We start from the raw sequence: 17,419 nt of genomic DNA on the forward strand, positions 1-17,419 counted from the left end.
TATCAGTCCAAAAGTGCGTGCTTCAATTTGGGAAGCCAAATGATAAAAACATGCCTTTTTAGGTGGTCGTGCCAAATGAGATAATATGCAGGATCAAGGACCAATATTGATTTTTGGGCAAGAGGATTTTGTAATCTGATAGGAATTCAACGGATAAGCAGATGAGATGGCGGAAATCATGCATGTAATGGGCACGTTGGTAACCGGAATCATCTGTCGAGCCTGCAAACAGACTTGGGAATTCTATCTTATATACAGCTATGGAGGCGTACTTTCTCCGCTATTCATGCTTTACGAATTCCAACTCAATATCTCTTTGGGAACAGTTCTCTAGAGTTGGAATTTGCCTCTCAAGATTGATACTTTTGTAAGTTTTATAAGATAAGATTTATTGACCCATTAAGCGTTTTTCTCCTCCTAAACGGTCGATCTAAAAAATATACAAGTTTTGTTAAAATTTGGTAAACGTTTTGAGTACCAAGACATATTTTTTTTGTCCAGTTGCTGATAAAAAAAAAAGATCACTAAAACCATCCCGACCTCCATCTCCATCATCTATAGAAAAAGTCTTGATCGATTTACAATTAGAATGAAAAGAACCTAACTTAATTTAATTCTAATCATGTGTCCAACGCTACATGGCCCATTGGCTAGGCGAGAACCTTCTATATTTGACTGTCTAGATTTGAACTAGAGGATATCCTGGATGAGAAGAAAAAAAGACATCCCTACCAAACGATTAGATTGGTGGTCATCTGAGTACTAAATTGTTTCTCTTGATTTCTAAATATAGAAAATACATTCCAGCTCAATATGTACTTTCTTACATTTCCCTCTGTGGAGGGAAAAACTTTGTAGAACAAACAAATTCCCTAAGAAAAAAGAAAAGAGGAAATACAAGAAGCAGTAGAAGGCCCAACTCCTACGTCCACTTCCTCAATGAAAGATCAATGGCCATGGGATTGGGAATAGCCCATGTAGTTAAGTCGAGGTCGAATGTTGTGGTGGTTATGAAGAGGATCTCCATAGTCTACCGCCTTTATAACTACCGCTTCGCGCCGACCATCCTGCTCTTGAACCGCCCCAAACACAATCTCGTTCGTCTCACAACTTTTCTCATAGTAAGTCTTTGGGCTTGCTGAGTAATGCCTGTGGTGATGCTGCTGCTGCTGCTGCTGCTGTTGCTGCTGCTGCTGCTGTTGCATCTGATGCTGTTGCTGTTGATGCACATATTCGCCATCCCATCCGCTACAATAAGCCCGGCTCTGCTTAACATGGTGGCTCTTTTCCAGTTCTTTGCTCATGAATGGATAGCTTCTCTTTGGTGTCGGGGTTCTCGTGTCTAGTGATGGAGGAGGCTCATATTCATCTGGAATTACAAAGCTTTCTTGCATGGGCCATGCATTAGAGTATTTGTTTGCTTGGTGATACTGCTGCTGAAGTTGATAATGCCGGGGTTTCCTTCTAAATCCCGTAAACACCCCCCCAAAGATTTCAGCCACAGATGATCCAGTGTTGACGAAAAGCCTCCCAAGTGAACCAAAGAATCCCTCTTCTTGTCTATCGGTTTCGTCTTCGGTTGGAATTAATGAGGGCCCTACAGATTTAGAAAGCTTCTGATATGGTGCCATTGGCATGCCCGTCTTCATAGGAGCTCTTACATCCTGAAAAATAGAAATAGGCAGTCAAACCATTAAGAGACAAAGAAACCAAAACATAGAGAAGAATACCAAAACGTAGAGAAGAATTTGAATTTCTCTCAATTCGTGTGGATCAAAATTTAGTACCTTCTGAGAAAAATATATCTTAGTTCTTGAATTTGGATAATGTTGGGAATTTCTATTGGGAACCTGAGATAGGTAACTTACGTCTTCCGAAGAAAACATTGCTCGCACCCGACGCTGAAGCAGTGCCAACATGTAACCGAAGAATGCAGCTGCAACTAGCATTGCTATTCCTGCAACGACAGGAGTGTATTATATATGTTCATGATGATATAAAATTGAGTTTATTGGACTGAAGATTTTCTATTTAGCGTACCTAAGTGAAAACTACTGTCATATTGATAAGAACAATCTTCGTAATTGAGTTGGATTTCTCGAATTGCCTGGTTTCCCCTGTCTATAACCAAAAGAGAGCACCTACTCGCAAGATAAATGACATCAAAGTCATCCGAAAACTTCGCATCTTCACTAGGACCATCAACATGGTCACCTCCACGGCCCCATTTTCCACCAGCAATAGTTGAAACCCCTGCAGAAAGAAGAGTTATGTTCGAAATTAGTTTAATTATCTAACCCGAAAACCCAACACTTCATTTTGAAGGCTAGTTGATGATAATTTAAAGCAAAATCTGGTGGAACACAACCCAAATTGTCATCCAAAAAGTTAACTGGTCGTGTAATTTTTCTTTTTTTGTTTTCCAATATTACAACTTAACATAAAGATTGGAACAGAAATGTGTACAGGATTACAGATTTACCTGCATCAGTTATCTTCCTGATAGCCATGTTCATCGTGTCAGCAACGTAAATATTTCCTCTGTCATCCGCTGTCATCCCTTTTGGATGATTCATTCTTGCTTCTCTAGGCTTACCATCGACGTGTCCGGTGTACCCTTCAGGTGATCCAGCAACTAGTCTAGGCCTGCTATCTGTAAGACATTGATTTTGCTCAGCATGAGGGCAACGGAAGATTCTAGAGATATAGTTCTAATGAACACAAAGAATTATATCAGGAAACTAGACAAGTGAATAGAGATAAGCTAAGTTATTCCATTTTCCTATCAAATAAAAACTCAAATTTAATGACAAACTAACTGATTTTAGTAAAAAAAAACATAAAAAGTTAAAATAATAGGCCTAAGTTTCTTATATTTTCTTTTTAAGATATCAAATGAAGTTTCCCACGTTGAAGTACATCTAAGTCCGGATAAAGAAAAATAAAGAGCTATAAAAGAAGTAAATGATAAGTCCAAGTTCCAACTGGTTATTAGAAAATCTCTCTCTTCAAGAATTTAGAAGAAAAAGAAAAAGAAGCATAAAGTTAGAAACTCAACAAAAAGGCAAATGTTGTACTTCAAAAAGTGGTGTCTTCAACTAAACAAAAGCTACTTGTACACCTTTTTTTTTTTTTTTTTTTTTTTTTAATTTAAAATTTTTGAAGCAAGAGCTTAACAAGAAAAGCAAGGAATCAAGACTAGTCTTAAACACAAAGCTGATTCCTTGAACAATGTTTATCCCCAAAAGCAAGTTTCTATAATCAAGGACTGGAATTATCCAGAAGAACAACTAGCTTACATCGAGACAAAGGCGTTGAGACCTTGTAGATGTTACTGTTCTCAGAATCCAAAACCAAAAGCTGCCCAGTTGGGGACACTTCAACTGAGTAAGGTTCTATTCCCAGCTTACTTCCATCAAAAACTGTTTCCACCGTATACCCACTCTCAAATTTCATCATGGAACGGCTAGAAGAAATTGCTGTAAATTTTTGAACCATTAAAAAAAAAAAAAAAAAACTTCATCAACCTCATTTCCACATAATAAAGAGACCAAAAGATGAACTTGATACACATGAAATGGAAAAGGGTTAAAGTAAGTAGAGGAAGATCTATAAAAATACCAGTTTGGGTGGTAGATTTCAGCGACCAGAGCCACTTAACTATAGCCGAGACCACATTTGAAACAACCCCACTAACAATTTCTGCATTTTAGACGAACCCAGTTAATCAAATGAGGAAATTTGCGGATCAAAATGCAAACTTAGGAGAGAAATGCATGATCTCGGTTGTACTTACTCACAGGAGGCGTGGCAGCAGCCGAAGAAGCATTTGGAGCAGAGAGAAGCACGAGAATGAGAAGAAGCAAAGCAATCCAACTCCGCACCACCATTGTTGGTTCTCTTCACGGAAGGAGATACATTAGGTTAGAGAGCAGAAAATTGCTCAAACGAAAGATTCGAAGCACGGAATTTGAAGGAAACCCAGTTAAGTAGGCGACCCCACAGACAATGTCGAGCAGCTTTTTCTACGTGTCGGTCAAGTAAAAGAGTGAGTGAGTGAGTGAGAAGATTGTGTAGTGACTAGTGAGAGGAATAGAGCTTTTGTTGCAGAGAAAGAAAGTAAAGGTGAGAGAGAGAGAGAGAGAGAGGTGTATTAGAACTTAGAAATGGTGGCAAGAGAGAATCCTATACTTTCTTCTTTTGCTACTAAATTTTGTCTTAATCAAGATGAGTTTAACTTTGGCAAATCTGATTTCGAATGTTACTTTCTTGGCAATTGGGGCGACCTCTATGCTTTGGCAAAAAAATAAACATAATCATTTTTTTTTTAAAACAGTCTTATTTAGAGAATTTTATTTCTAGAACTTTTTAAATTTTTTTGCCACAATATTTTCTCTCTCAAAATTTAAATTTCACATTACATATTTCATTTAAATTTATTAACCACACTTATGAATCAAACAAAATTTATTTAGTATCAGAAAATATTTTATTGGTGGTGGGGTTTAAATTTAACACCGTTAATTTATATTGAGTTTTATTTATCTTAATTATATCTAATATTTAAAAACATGCACTATCAATGAATAGGTAGAACGCTCCATCTTATTTTGCTTAAACTTCAAATGGAATGAACAAATTTTTAATAGGATACCTTATTAATAGTCAGTAATTATGAATTGTTAGATTTCTACATCTTTTGTGGTGTATATAAATATGTTTTATTTTATAATATAATAATCAATGAACAGGTGCGTTATTAATAGAGATAAAAACAGTTTTAAATTATTGATTAAATATTTTATGCCAAATGATGTGAGTGCATTGTTGTTTTTTGATTGGTAAGTAAATTTTTAAAAATTTGTACTTTACTCGTAAAAGATTAACGATTTATTTATTTAGTAAAATAGATTTGATAAATAATTTGAGATTCTAACTTTTTTTTTGGCTGAGATTCTAACATTACTCAATAAAGAATACCCACATAATGCTTATAATTTTAGCTGTGTTTATTTACACAATTCAAATCATAATTTAAGTTGTGTACGTGAGAAAAAAATATTATAATAAAAAAATAAATTTAAATTTATATAAGAGAAAATATTATAGTAAAATAACTTGATTCAATGTTAGTATATCTAGAATTAACCAAAATTTTGCAATTCTTTTTTTTTTTAGCTTTTCTTATACGGGTAATACTACCTTTTTCTTCACAAGCATCAAGACGAGTAACTTTTGCCTTCTTTAAATTTTATATTGTTCAACTCATTGTCTTACGTTTTCTTTTTGTTTCTTTGTTTCTATCTTACGTCACATCACATGTTACTTGATTAGATCTCATTTCTTGCCACTACAATATAAAACTTGGTACTTTGGTACTCACTCACTCTCTTTCCATGTGGGAATGTTTTTCCCTTGGTATTTTAGGGTCCGTTTAGTTCGTTGATTCGAATTTTTAATTCGAGTTGAGATGTAATTTTATGTGAGAACTTTTTACTGTAGCAAAAAAGTTAAATGTGACTGTTTCTAAGAGCTTTTTACTGTAACAAAACTCAAATTCTAAACTCAAATCGGTGAAATGAACGGGGCCTTAAACTCTCTTTCCTTCTCTTTAATGGTCCAACTAATTCTTTTCCTAATTGTATTTTGGTTTCTGATGGTACAGGATTCAACTGTTTTATGAGGTCACTAGTCAACAACGTTTAGATTACGCAGCCTAAAACATTCATTATCAGAATATTTGGTCCCCAGTTTGGAACTCTTGTCTAATGATGCACAATCTCTTTAAAAACAATCCTTCCATGACCCCACTGACTTAAAAACCTTGTTACCTGTTTAAAATCGTTCAACACAGTAGCTTTTGTGTTCAATTTCCTAATGAAAAACTATGAACGCGTTTGGAACTTATTTCAAAATGATTTTATTTTTTGTATGAAAATGAAAATGAAAATATTTTCAATCTCATACATAAATTATTTTTAAAAATGCGTTTGGTAGTTTTATCAAGAGATTATTTTTAGTGTAAAAAAATTCAATAATGTCTCTCTTTCTCTCTCTGCCTAAGAGATGAGAAAATGAAAAACGACTAAAAGTCATTTTTCATTTATCTTTCATTTTACACTAAACCAAAAAAATCGTTTTAATTTCTGTTTATTATGCCAAACACTATTTTAGAAACATTTTTATTTTTTCTTTCTTGAAAAATGTAAAAAACAAAAACGTAATGCCTATACTTTTCTAAATCGATATTACAACGATAAAAATGTCCTTTTTTTTTCTCGATCATAACCAACCAATGATTCATGCAGCATTGGACCCGTATTTGTAGTTGGTTAGATCGTTTTTGTTCTATTAATGGCCCCAATTTTATATTTCTTCTATAAACAATCGTGATCGGGTGTGGATCACGATCAAAGCTTCTCTTCCACCACGTGTTCAAAGCCATTAATATTGCTGAGCATGCCAACCTCATTTTATATGTGTGTTGGACCATTTGCTATGGGATTTGCAGCCCTTTCTATGTCACATATTTATATGTTTGGAGCTTTATATGTGTTTTTCACGGTTCAAAGTCCAAACACTTGTGTCCCTTTTCTCTTTTCTTGTTATTCTTATCTTTTATTATTATTTTTTATGTTGTGGCACTGTAGGCCCGTTATTTTTCTTAGCCTTGAGCCCTTAAGTTTTTTTATTTTTTATTTTATTTTTTGGTTTATCACGAGTCACAACGTTGTAATAATAGGGTGAGTGTGTATTGTGTGTAGGGGTGAAATAAATCACCCCAAACCCGACTACCCAACCTTATCATACCCGAAAATATATGGGTTTTTTTTTTGGTTTAAAATTAGCCCAACCTGCAATGGACGGGTAGGGTCGCGGGCCCAAACCCATTACCCCGCTTAACCCTACCCGGCCCAAATAACCATCTGCACTTAAAAAAAAAATCCTACATCACCTACCTCTCTCTCTCTCTAGAAACACGCTTAAGTGAACGAAAGCGTTCTTTTTTCACCGTAAAAGACTCTTCTTTCTTGGCCATATCACTTCTTAAATGTGAATGCTTAATGGGTTTTCTTCACTTTCCATTCACAACCATGTTCACCGTTTAGAAAAGGATATCTGGGGTTTTCTTTACTCTGGTTTATTGATTTTCTGAAATGGGTTTTTGAGGGGCTTTGCTCAAAAGCAGATTTTTGGCAGTTTGGGAGTGTTTGTTTGTTTCCTGGGATTTTAGTACAATTCCGAAATGAGGAGCATTTATGGAATTTATTTAGTAGATTTGCTTTGCTTTGGGATGTTTATTTGCTCTTTGTGCCAGGATGATTCAGAGAATATTACAGCTATTTATATCGTCACTCTTAAAGAAGCTCATGATTCTGTTCATTACTATGGTGAGCTGAGGGAAAATCACGGAGCCAAGTATGGTTCTTCCGAGAGGGTGAGAGTTCATAAACCAAGGTACTTTTATCTTATGCCTTAAACATCACAGGATTAGCTGGTAAAGTTGTTATATAGGATTTGGAAGACCAAGCAGATTTGTTTGAATATTTGTGAACCCTCATTGTAAAGAATGTCGCACTTAAAATTTGGAGTTTGTTTACCCGAAGTAATCTGGCCGACCTGAGGTAACCGAATGGTATATAGGTTCTAAAATTAATTAACTGTTGCGGCCCAACATTTTCTCAGGCCGATTATTGCGGGCCGGCCCAAAACAAGCCCAAAAACCGGCCGACCTGAGGTAACCGAATGGTATATAGGTTCTAAAATTAATTAACTGTTGCGGCCCAGCATTTTCTCAGGCCGATTATTGCGGGCCGGCCCAAAACAAGCCCAAAAACCGACCCTACCCAGCCGACTTTCACCCCTAATAATTGTATGTACTTTTGATAATGTCACTCGATCCCTTTTTTGTAGGGTTGTCAATTAATGTCAAGTGTCGTGTTTTGATCGTTTTTTTAAAATTTGTAGTCAACCCGAACACGACCCGTGACATGAAATTTTTTAAAAACCGCAACACGAACACGACATGACCACTTTATGAGTTGACACGACACGACTCAAAAATGACCCGTGACACGAAATTGACCCGTGAATCCGAAATTGACACGAAAATTGTATACTTTTATTTAGTTTTTTACATATTAGAAATAACTTAAAATTCATAACACACTAAATTACAATAACATCCATTGAAACTAGATTTTGAGTATAACTATCATGATATCACAAATTCATAATAAAATTTAAAATATGTACTGAAAAATATATGTATTTTTTAGTTTTTTACGAGTTTCGTGTCGTGTTCGGGTTAGGTGGGTCCAACCCGAAATTGACCCGTATATTTTTGTGTCAATTTCAGGTCGACCCAATTCTGACCCGAACATCTTTTTTCTCAACTCTAACTCATAAAATTCGTGTCGTTTTCGAATTGTGTCGTTGTATCGTGACCCATATTATCGACCCTATTTTTTTGGGCTTTTGACCAAAGATACAAACAAAAGCAAACAATGCCGCTTCATTTTTGCTTCAAAAACAAACAAACAGTTCCAAAAGAAGCAAAGAAAGAAACAGACAAAAATATTGGAAAGATGGCGCCAAAGAAAAATTCTTGCTTGCGTTGCATCTCCAGTACTCGATCAACAGTTCCTGAGGGTGAACATGTGATGCTTGAACAGGTCAATCATGGGCCAAAATCTTATTTTGACCCGTTCTGTACCTACGGCCCATTACTTTTGGCACAAATGAAACTGGATCAGTCTTGTACCCTGGTCCAAGATGACTCTTCGGCTCATTTTAAATTGAGAATTTGAATTAAAAAGTGAATTTAAATGAAAAAAATACTAAAATTATAAAAATTTAAATTTAAATTTTTATAAGAAAAAATACTGTAACAAAAATTTAAATTGTGATTTAAACAAGCGAAATGAACGGGATTTATATGTTAATGTTTAGTGGCAAATGACAATGTTAATACTCTTTTTCCTTTTAAAATGACATTATTAATACTACCATTTTTTTTTTCCTGTCTTTTACATTTATGTCATTCAAAATATGAATTTCTACCATTTAAAACTACTTTACTGATTAATACTACCAGCCTTTTTTTCCTATCTTTTACATTTATGTCATTCAAAATATGAATTTCTACCATTTAAAACTACTTTACTGATTTAGTAAAAGACATTTTTTACTGTGCCACTTTAATGGTATAAATGCCAGTTAGTACTTTTTTGCGGGGTTTTTTTTGAAATCTGTGATCCGCAGTAACATTGAAATTATATTGAAAAGTTTTAAGTTAATGAACTGGACTAAAAATTTTTTTTTAAAAAAAAAATGCCTATTGGTAGATATTTTTAAATATTTATCAAAACCTGGAAGCCAGATTCTTTAGGGGCATGCCTGTTAGATCTATGGATTCACTGTGTAGAGGCAACATACAAATATACAAAATGCTTTGATCTCTCATATTCATATACAATATGACATAATTAAAAAAAAAAAAAAAAAAAGAGAAAAAAAAAAGCCCAAAAAATCCCAAAAAAAAAAAAAAAAAACATCAATTACAGATACTAATATATACCAGGAACTAAACGTAGTAGACCATTCCCACCTCAAGAGTAGATGCATGAGGAATGCTCAAAGCATAACTTGGTCCTCTAAAATTTCTCCTCAAGAAATCATACCCAAAATTGATCACTATTTTCTTCATCAAACTGGACCCTCTCTTTGCCCTCACATATGAATGTCCTAATATAAATGCCATTCCTGCCTCTCTTGCTTCCATTAGTTCCTGTAACTCTTCCTGTGTTTCTCTATCAATCCGCGGACTTTCTGGCAGTACAAACCTCACTCTCTTCCTCACCCTAACCGGAGACTTTATCTCTCTTAGCTCTGAAGTCCCCGCTATCTCCGGAAAGTCCTTATCTTCTGATAGTCTGATGCCTTCCATGTTTGATGATGAAGTCCCTACCACTGTCATTTTCTCATCAGTTTCCAGTTCTTCTAGTCTGAGATCACATTCTGGTCTCTCTGACCGGATAAACTCAGCGACGCTACGAACAAGATCTTTCTCGAACTCCACGTCGTCCTTGTGAACATCATGGTAACCGTAGCGTGCTATGCATCTGTACAACCGGTACTCCTTTGGACCAACTCTCCCAACCAAGAACCTTTCTTCAGGTCTAACATGAGGAACTGGGACAGACTTGATGCAAAGGAAGACAACTACTTGATGGAAAGCTGGGAGGTTGGTCACAAAGTGAGAAAAGACTGCCGGGATACCAGATACCAGCTCGGTGTGTATGAGGCCAATTCCCCTGACCCGGACGATCCCTAAAGTCGGACCTAAACTGAGGAGCCAGTTGATAGAGACCTTATTTTGAACATCTGATTCGTATTTCTTGAGAGTGCCATAGTGCCAAACGTACATAACAACAAGGAAGATAAATGAAAGAGCAACAGGAACCCAAGCCCCTTCTAGAAACTTGATCAGAGAGGCTGAAAAGTAGAGAGCTTCGATGGAGCCGAAGAAGAAAATGAAGCAAATGGCAAGGAAGATACTTTTGTGCCAGCACAAGACCATGACTAGAGACATTAGGCAGGTGGTTACCAGCATGACAGTTATAACTGCAAGGCCTGCAAAATCAAGCTAGAAAATGAGTGGTAAATGGAGTACTAGAAGAAGGACTAAGGAATAATGTTTTATTATTTAAGTTCCTTGTTCTGGTGATAAGGCCGTGTCAGTTACATGTATCTTTTATTAAAGTTCCTGATAAGTTTTGTTAAATTTATTTGGTGTATGGCGGGGTGGCTAGTGGATGCCTACACTTTCGGTGCCAATTGTTCTCTCTCATCATTCATTAAAAGGAAAACATATAGATGTATGTTATAACACAGATATATACGCAAAAAGCTTTAAGAAGAAAGCAGATATTTACTATCAAACTAAGAAAGCATTCTAAGTATTATTAGTGTTGTGCATTTGGCAAGACATTAATATAGTACCTGAAGCATTGCCCAACCGTTTCGTATCTCTAAAACCAACAGTCACAGCCAAGCACAGCAACATCAAAGTCCAATTTATCTCTGGGATATAAATCTGCCCATGTATTTTAGAGGAAGTGTGAACTATTTTGACCCTTGGAAAGCAACCCAACGCAGAACACTGTTTGATTATTGAGAAAGTCCCAGTAATAACAGCTTGGCTTCCCACCACTGCTGCAAGTATGGCTATAGCCAGAACAGGCCATCTTATTCTCTCTGTGAGAATAAATATGAGGTTCTGAATCAGCTAAATTTCAGTTCAAGATTAAAATAAGTACTTTAAGAGTTGCATAGCATTAGACACCTACCAGGCACAGATACGTAAAATCCGATCCGATAGTTGCTTTCTAAAACGTGATGCTTAGAAAGATAAGCAGCTTGGCCCATGTATGCTAGAATCAAGGAAGGGTAAACCACGAATGTGAAAGCAATCTGTAGGAAACAGCTTTCTGTTAGATGTGTTGCTTTAGTCGATGCAATATCTTCTATGGGAAAAGAAAAATCATCGACAATTTATGACTCGTCAACTGATTGATGCACAGTCAAAATCCTCGGATTCATAGATGCTTGAAGGTCCAAATTGAGCATTTGCTTGAAGGGAACACCAGTGCTATAGTAAACAGGATGTTCCAGCTCTACATTGCTTCTCAAATGCTAGATAGTACTAATATTCTTACTATAATGTAGGTATTTGTAATTCTTAAAGAAACTAAACTTGCTATCAGTGACGTGAAGCAAATAAAATTTTTTAAAGTTTTTGTGCTGAGAAGAGGACATCTTAAGGAGGCAAGTGAAGAAGTTAACCATTTAAATTCAATTCCACTTCAGACAACAACTAACCCGTTTAGTTCGCTAATTCGAATTTTTAATTCGAGTTGAGATCGGGTCCGTTTAGTTCGCTGATTCGAGTTGAGATGTGATTTTATATGAGAGCCTTTTACTGTAGCAAAAAAGTTGGATGTGACTATTCCTGAGAGCCTTTTACTGTAGCAAAACTCGAATTCTAAACTCGAATCGGTGAAATGAACAGGGATCCTCGTATTACCTCAGAGAAAATAGCCAGTAAAACTTGATTAGGATTCTTAATAATACCTATTCATGAAAATTAACTAAGCAAACACACGAGTATCTTTCTGTGCAGAAAAAAAATGCCAAACAATCGTCTTTGTACCTGGATTGATAGCTGTGAGAAGTGCCCCAGATCAGCAAACATGGCTTCTGAGCCTGAAAACACAAAAACGAAATCAGAGAGGAACATATAAAGAGAGGAAAAAAAAAATGCCCGGCATGTAAAATGGACAAGGGAAATACAGTTCATATACATACTCTTGTACCTGTTATACACAACAGTATTCCACCCAATGACATCCAGCCTCCTCTCTGAGTCTTCTTCAAAAATTTGTACATATAATATGGAGAGAGTGCTCGGTAAACATGAGGATTCCAATGGATGATATTATACGCACCGATAGCACTGATGCACAAAAGCCATGTAATCACAATAGGAGCAAACAGGAATCCTACTCGGTGGGTCCCGTAATGTTGAAGGGCAAACAAGAATATGAGTATGACACAAGCAACTGGCACCTCAACATCTGCAAGTTTAACAAATCTAGTTTAAGAAATTGAAAGAAATCACCTTCATCTTTTCCTACTCACAAACTAGAGAAGGAAACAGACGTTGATGGCACAGACCCCCTGTTTTCTTCTTTTTCACAAAATGACCGAACTGCATTTTAGAAGCAGTTTGCTATGGCATGACAGTGTCATCATGTGATGGCACGAACTGATGACCTGAATTCTAAAGATTTTTGTGGTACTACTTAAAAAGTATCACTAAATTTATAGAAGTTACTGAAATGTCACCCCCAATTCAACTTTCTCCCAACTCAAATTGCTCATTAAATTTCCGATCAAAAACCAAAAGTATAATACTAGTACATAAAACCAATGTCCCCATGTCCTGATCAGCAGATTGCTGTGCATTTTGCTATCAATCAATAACGTTAGATTTCAGAATGATCTGGTATCATGACTTTCTACTGTCAAAGATTCCCATGTAAATTAGTTATCAGCTAATCAATTTTGCACCAGCTTTGTTTCTATGATGTTTAAAACGGCAATTGAAATTATAGATTAAGATGAAGCATTTAGGGAGCAATGACTTTCCTGTCATTGCTAACTCTGCTGTGAAGTAAATATTTAGATCAAGAAACATGCTCGGAACATAAAAGCTGCCTTGAAAGTGAAACTGCATGAATATATGGAACTAATTCCGTGAGGATCTTAACAAGGCATAGACATACAATTGACAAATGCCATTTCTCGCAACTTTATAACCTGATAATGGCTTATCATAGTCCAGTTGATAAGACAACAAATTGTCACCACGATGAGTCAGTGGAGAACACATAACCCACTATGGCAAAGTCCATCAACTAAAGTTGCACCTTTTCGTTGCCCACTAATAAAAGTTATCAAATGTGACAAATATGGTGATAGCACCAAAACATGGACGCTTTTTGTGTACCAACGTTTTTTATACATATATGTTGAGAAGTTGTGTTGGTAATGGTGAAACTGATGATTTGACTAGAAAATGGTGGCAAATTTGGATGATAGTTATTAGTTATAATGTTAATTGACTTTAATTATTCTAGTGTTTGAAACAAGAGGAATAAGCATAGTTAACACCAAAATCATGATTATGTATGCTTCTTAGAGTATCAAAAAAGACGAATATGATGTCTGAACTAGAGAATTCTATTGACTATATTGTATTATTCAGTCTTATCCAAACTAAATCACCTTTTTCTTTACCTAAAAACGACACCTTAACTTTATAAAGAAGCAACTTTATCATGCACTCAATTACATAATCTGTAAATTTAACTTTGTTTCTCTCTTTCTCAGCCACATTTTGTCTCTTTGATTTTTTGTTAACAACCAGGGAACCATCTAATGTTATCAAATTATATTTTATAATCTTGATGGTGATTAGATGATTAAAAGAAGGAAGTTTAACTTAATATATATGTAGGGGGACCCACGATCGTGCATGCATTTCTTTAAAAAGTTTTGGTATTCCCTCGTGTCCACTGGCGTCACGTCTTGCATAAACAAAAGGAAGAAGAAAAGTTGTTGACATTTCAAACAAACATCCAATCTCCAACTTCTAAGCAGTGAAACAAGATTAGTTACCTAATTTCTTAGAAATCTTAAGCAAAAGAGAAATTCTATGAAATTGTTCCCAAAAGTTTTTGGTATACCAGTGAGAGCCATAACTTCCTAATTAACTAATTGAATACTATCTATTTACAGTATTGCCTTCATTAATCCTAATTAAATTAATTCAAAGTTCCAACTCCTCACCCTCTCTTCCGAACACCCAAAAATGTAAAAAAAAAAATATATATATATAATATAATAAAATAAAATAAAAAAAATGAAAAAACAACATGATTGAAATATTCAGACCGCTAGATTAGGTGCTCAGCGCTAGTTTGGTAATGCCGTAAATTTTGAAAAATTCGCAGTAAAGCGGCAAAACTGTAATTTCAAAAGTGCTGTTACTATGAAAAGCTGTATTAGTACTCACAGCGATGTTGCTCTTTATGCATGGAAAGCTCCAGACCCGAAACAGCAGAAAAAACTGCAAAAACACAATATTTATTTGTAAAAAAAAAAAAAAAAAGTTCATCACATTCCAATATCGCAATAAAAAATTCAAGAAATACCCAATAAGAAATAGTACCAGAAATTGCTGGTGTGAGCACTCCATCTCCAATAACCATACAAGTCCCAATAAGAGCCAGAACAAGCAAAACCGTCTGAAGAACTCTGTACTTCTCCAATGTGGATTTCAAGGTCGACCCACGTAAGGTTTTAGCAGAAGAAACGACCCCCTCTTTTGTGTACTCAGATAAGTCCTGATCAGCAAGCTGGCAATTGGGCAAGGAGCTAACTCTGGCATGTCGGCAAAGCAATGAATACAAAGCAAAAGTCCCACCTTCACCATTATCATCAGCTCTAAGCACTATGAAAACGTATTTCACAAGTGGGATTAAAGTTAGCGTCCAGAACACAAACGACAACACCCCATAAATCTCCTCGTTCGTCTCCGAATGTTGGATGTCTTCTGCGAAAGTGCTCTTGTAGACATACAAAGGAGAAGTGCTTAAATCGCCGTATACAACTCCCAAGCTCTGGTACGCCAGAGTTAGTACTGTTTTCCATGAATCTTTCTGCAAAAAAAAAAAAAAAAAAAAAAAAAAAAAAAAAAAAAAAAAAAAATAATTCATCAGAAACTCCAAAAAGATAGAAATTTTTTTTTCATATTTTTTGTTTGTTTACCTTGGCTGGGTGGCTGCGGATAACTCCCTCCAGATCCATTAATGGGTGAGAGATGAAATAATCAGAGAAAAACCATTTGAGGAGAATTTGAAGGAGACCCAGATGGATTAACGCCCTCCCTAGTTATAACAAGTCGGAGAAAAACAAGCAGCTCTGACGATAAACTTGTATTAAACTAAAAAAAAATGGATTTTTTTTATTTAATGACCGGAAAAGTAGTTCAGTCTCCCCACGAATGCGGACAAATGAAAAACAAACAAGAAAAAGAACACTAAAAGAGAGTGGAGAGAAGGTTTGGAATTACAGAATAGATTATTGTGATGTGATGAGAGAGAGAGAGACAGAAAGAACTAAAGAAGGTTGGTTTTTTGTAGTGCGAATAATGGTATGGTGGGTTTTGGTTCTGCTTTTTGTTCAGTAAAGATTCTGGATAGAGTCTATATATATATCGAAAGAAATATATATATATATATATATATGAGAGAGAAATGGGATTTATCTTCACTCTACACCACCTCCACTTGGCTCTTTTGAGAAAGAAAAAGAGAAGAAAAAGAAGAAGAAGGAGAAGAAGAAGAAGAAAATGATGATATGGACCATCCAGTGAGAAAGTTGCCCTGTAAAACAAAGCATGCACTGACAAACCTTAAATTCCTTTTAACTCCCAACACTAACCCCTCTGAATTTTTCCTGTGAACTATAAAAATAAAATAAAATAAGTAAAACCTCTGAATTATTCTTTTTCCTTTCTTTTTTGGTTTTGCTCTTTTTCTTTCAGTTATTGTGCAAAAGCTTCCTATCTTTCCTTAAAAAATTCATCAAATGAGAAATGATTAACAAAAGGGGGTCAAATATTGCCTATTTTTTAAATTAATATTTATGGGTTGAATTTGAAACTCTGGGATCTTCATGTCCCGTTTTAAATAGTTCACTAACATCCACATGATGTTATTGAGGGGATAAATTTTGATATTGTGTAGAAAAGTGACAAAAGAGAAAAATGTTATTTCAGAAATGGACTTATTTACTTGAATGAATTTATGATTGGGCATGCACTTCATGGATGTCCTGACAATTGTTGAGCTCACAGGAGACTAATATCAGCCTACTTTCACCCACTTATTTAAGTTTCTCTCTCTCCAATTATAAAAGCCAATAATTAATTTTACATGTCACAACGTCTACAATGAAATTAATGCACACATAATTAGGCCAGGGAATGATTAATGAATTAATTCAATTCGGCTTATTGTTGAATGATAACGAGCCTTATAATTTAGTAACTAAGCATCCAACAAAAGTAAATGTCAATTTAAGCTACTTGAGGTGGTTGAGCCATGTTGAAATCTCTTTAATAAAAAAACACGAGATTTGCATCACGAATATAACTTCACTTTGCATTTAGTAAAGCAAGCTTTCACTTTCTGGTCAATAGAAAATCATGTTGTATGCAAGAATCAGATTCTTAAACTTACCACCTTCAACTGTGTCCATTCTATAGGCGGCCTTATGTTTTGTTTTTTTTTTTTTTAATCCAATGCTCCTAAATAAGAAGTATTTTCTAGAGCCCAAACAAGGTACTATCACTAAGTTGCTAGCTACCAATGTCATTGTCTTGCCAGATAGAAGCAATGCACGAAAAGCTTCAACTAAAGAGATTCCAGTCAACTCCTCCTCTTCAAAACCAACAATTCATCATAAGGGCAACTCTAAATTCTTTTCCAAAAGCCAACAAAAGTTTTGGTGAAATGAACCCCACTATCCTAAATACTTCTCGAGAGATTCTCTAATATGTATGATATGTCAGTATATCAGGTTTTTTTAACCGTTGAATTTACGTATTTTTTAACTTTTATGTGATTTTATACGGATCCGACTGACAGAAAACTTAGCCTGTTGGTATGTTAGTATATCGAAGAAGGTCTCATACTTTTATTGCTTATAAAAACTGAAATCTTATATAATTTTTTTTTAAAAAAAGTTCCAAAGAATAATAATCCCAAATCGCTAATATATAGAAGTG

The 17,419-nt window shown here is 35.2% G+C and overlaps 2 protein-coding genes across 2 annotated transcripts; both read right to left on the bottom strand.

The window, feature by feature from the left end:
- Positions 1-732: 732 nt before the first annotated feature.
- LOC21391778 lies at positions 733-4,101 on the bottom strand. Its single transcript, XM_010113449.2, has 7 exons — positions 3,797-4,101; positions 3,622-3,702; positions 3,300-3,479; positions 2,483-2,653; positions 2,041-2,253; positions 1,869-1,957; positions 733-1,664 (listed from the first exon to the last, which is right to left on the bottom strand). The coding sequence occupies exons 1-7, from the start codon at positions 3,888-3,890 to the stop codon at positions 948-950; spliced, it is 1,545 nt and encodes a 514-aa protein (XP_010111751.1). The 5' UTR covers positions 3,891-4,101; the 3' UTR covers positions 733-947.
- A 5,295-nt stretch (positions 4,102-9,396) lies between these two features.
- Positions 9,397-15,946, bottom strand: LOC21391780 (potassium transporter 8). Its single transcript, XM_010113451.2, has 8 exons — positions 15,397-15,946; positions 14,798-15,287; positions 14,642-14,695; positions 12,378-12,638; positions 12,215-12,267; positions 11,352-11,475; positions 11,005-11,259; positions 9,397-10,635 (listed from the first exon to the last, which is right to left on the bottom strand). The coding sequence occupies exons 1-8, from the start codon at positions 15,433-15,435 to the stop codon at positions 9,587-9,589; spliced, it is 2,325 nt and encodes a 774-aa protein (XP_010111753.1). The 5' UTR covers positions 15,436-15,946; the 3' UTR covers positions 9,397-9,586.
- Between the last annotated feature and the right edge of the window lie 1,473 nt (positions 15,947-17,419).

This window comes from Morus notabilis, unplaced genomic scaffold, assembly GCF_000414095.1.
Source record: "Morus notabilis unplaced genomic scaffold, ASM41409v2 Scaffold1008, whole genome shotgun sequence".
NCBI classification, from domain to species: Eukaryota; Viridiplantae; Streptophyta; class Magnoliopsida; order Rosales; family Moraceae; genus Morus; species Morus notabilis.

Coding starts and splice junctions, on each gene's coding strand:
- LOC21391780 (XM_010113451.2), bottom strand. CDS start 15,435: ATGGATCTGGAGGGAGTTATCCGCAGCCACCCAGCCAAG. Junction 15,288..15,396: donor TCCGCAGCCACCCAGCCAAG/GTAAACAAACAA, acceptor TTTTTTTTGCAG/AAAGATTCATGGAAAACAGT. Junction 12,639..14,641: donor GCATAAAGAGCAACATCGCT/GTGAGTACTAAT, acceptor TTAAACTTGCAG/ATGTTGAGGTGCCAGTTGCT.
- LOC21391778 (XM_010113449.2), bottom strand. CDS start 3,890: ATGGTGGTGCGGAGTTGGATTGCTTTGCTTCTTCTCATTCTCGTGCTT. Junction 1,958..2,040: donor TGACAGTAGTTTTCACTTAG/GTACGCTAAATA, acceptor CTGTCGTTGCAG/GAATAGCAATGCTAGTTGCA. Junction 1,665..1,868: donor CAATGTTTTCTTCGGAAGAC/GTAAGTTACCTA, acceptor TCTATTTTTCAG/GATGTAAGAGCTCCTATGAA.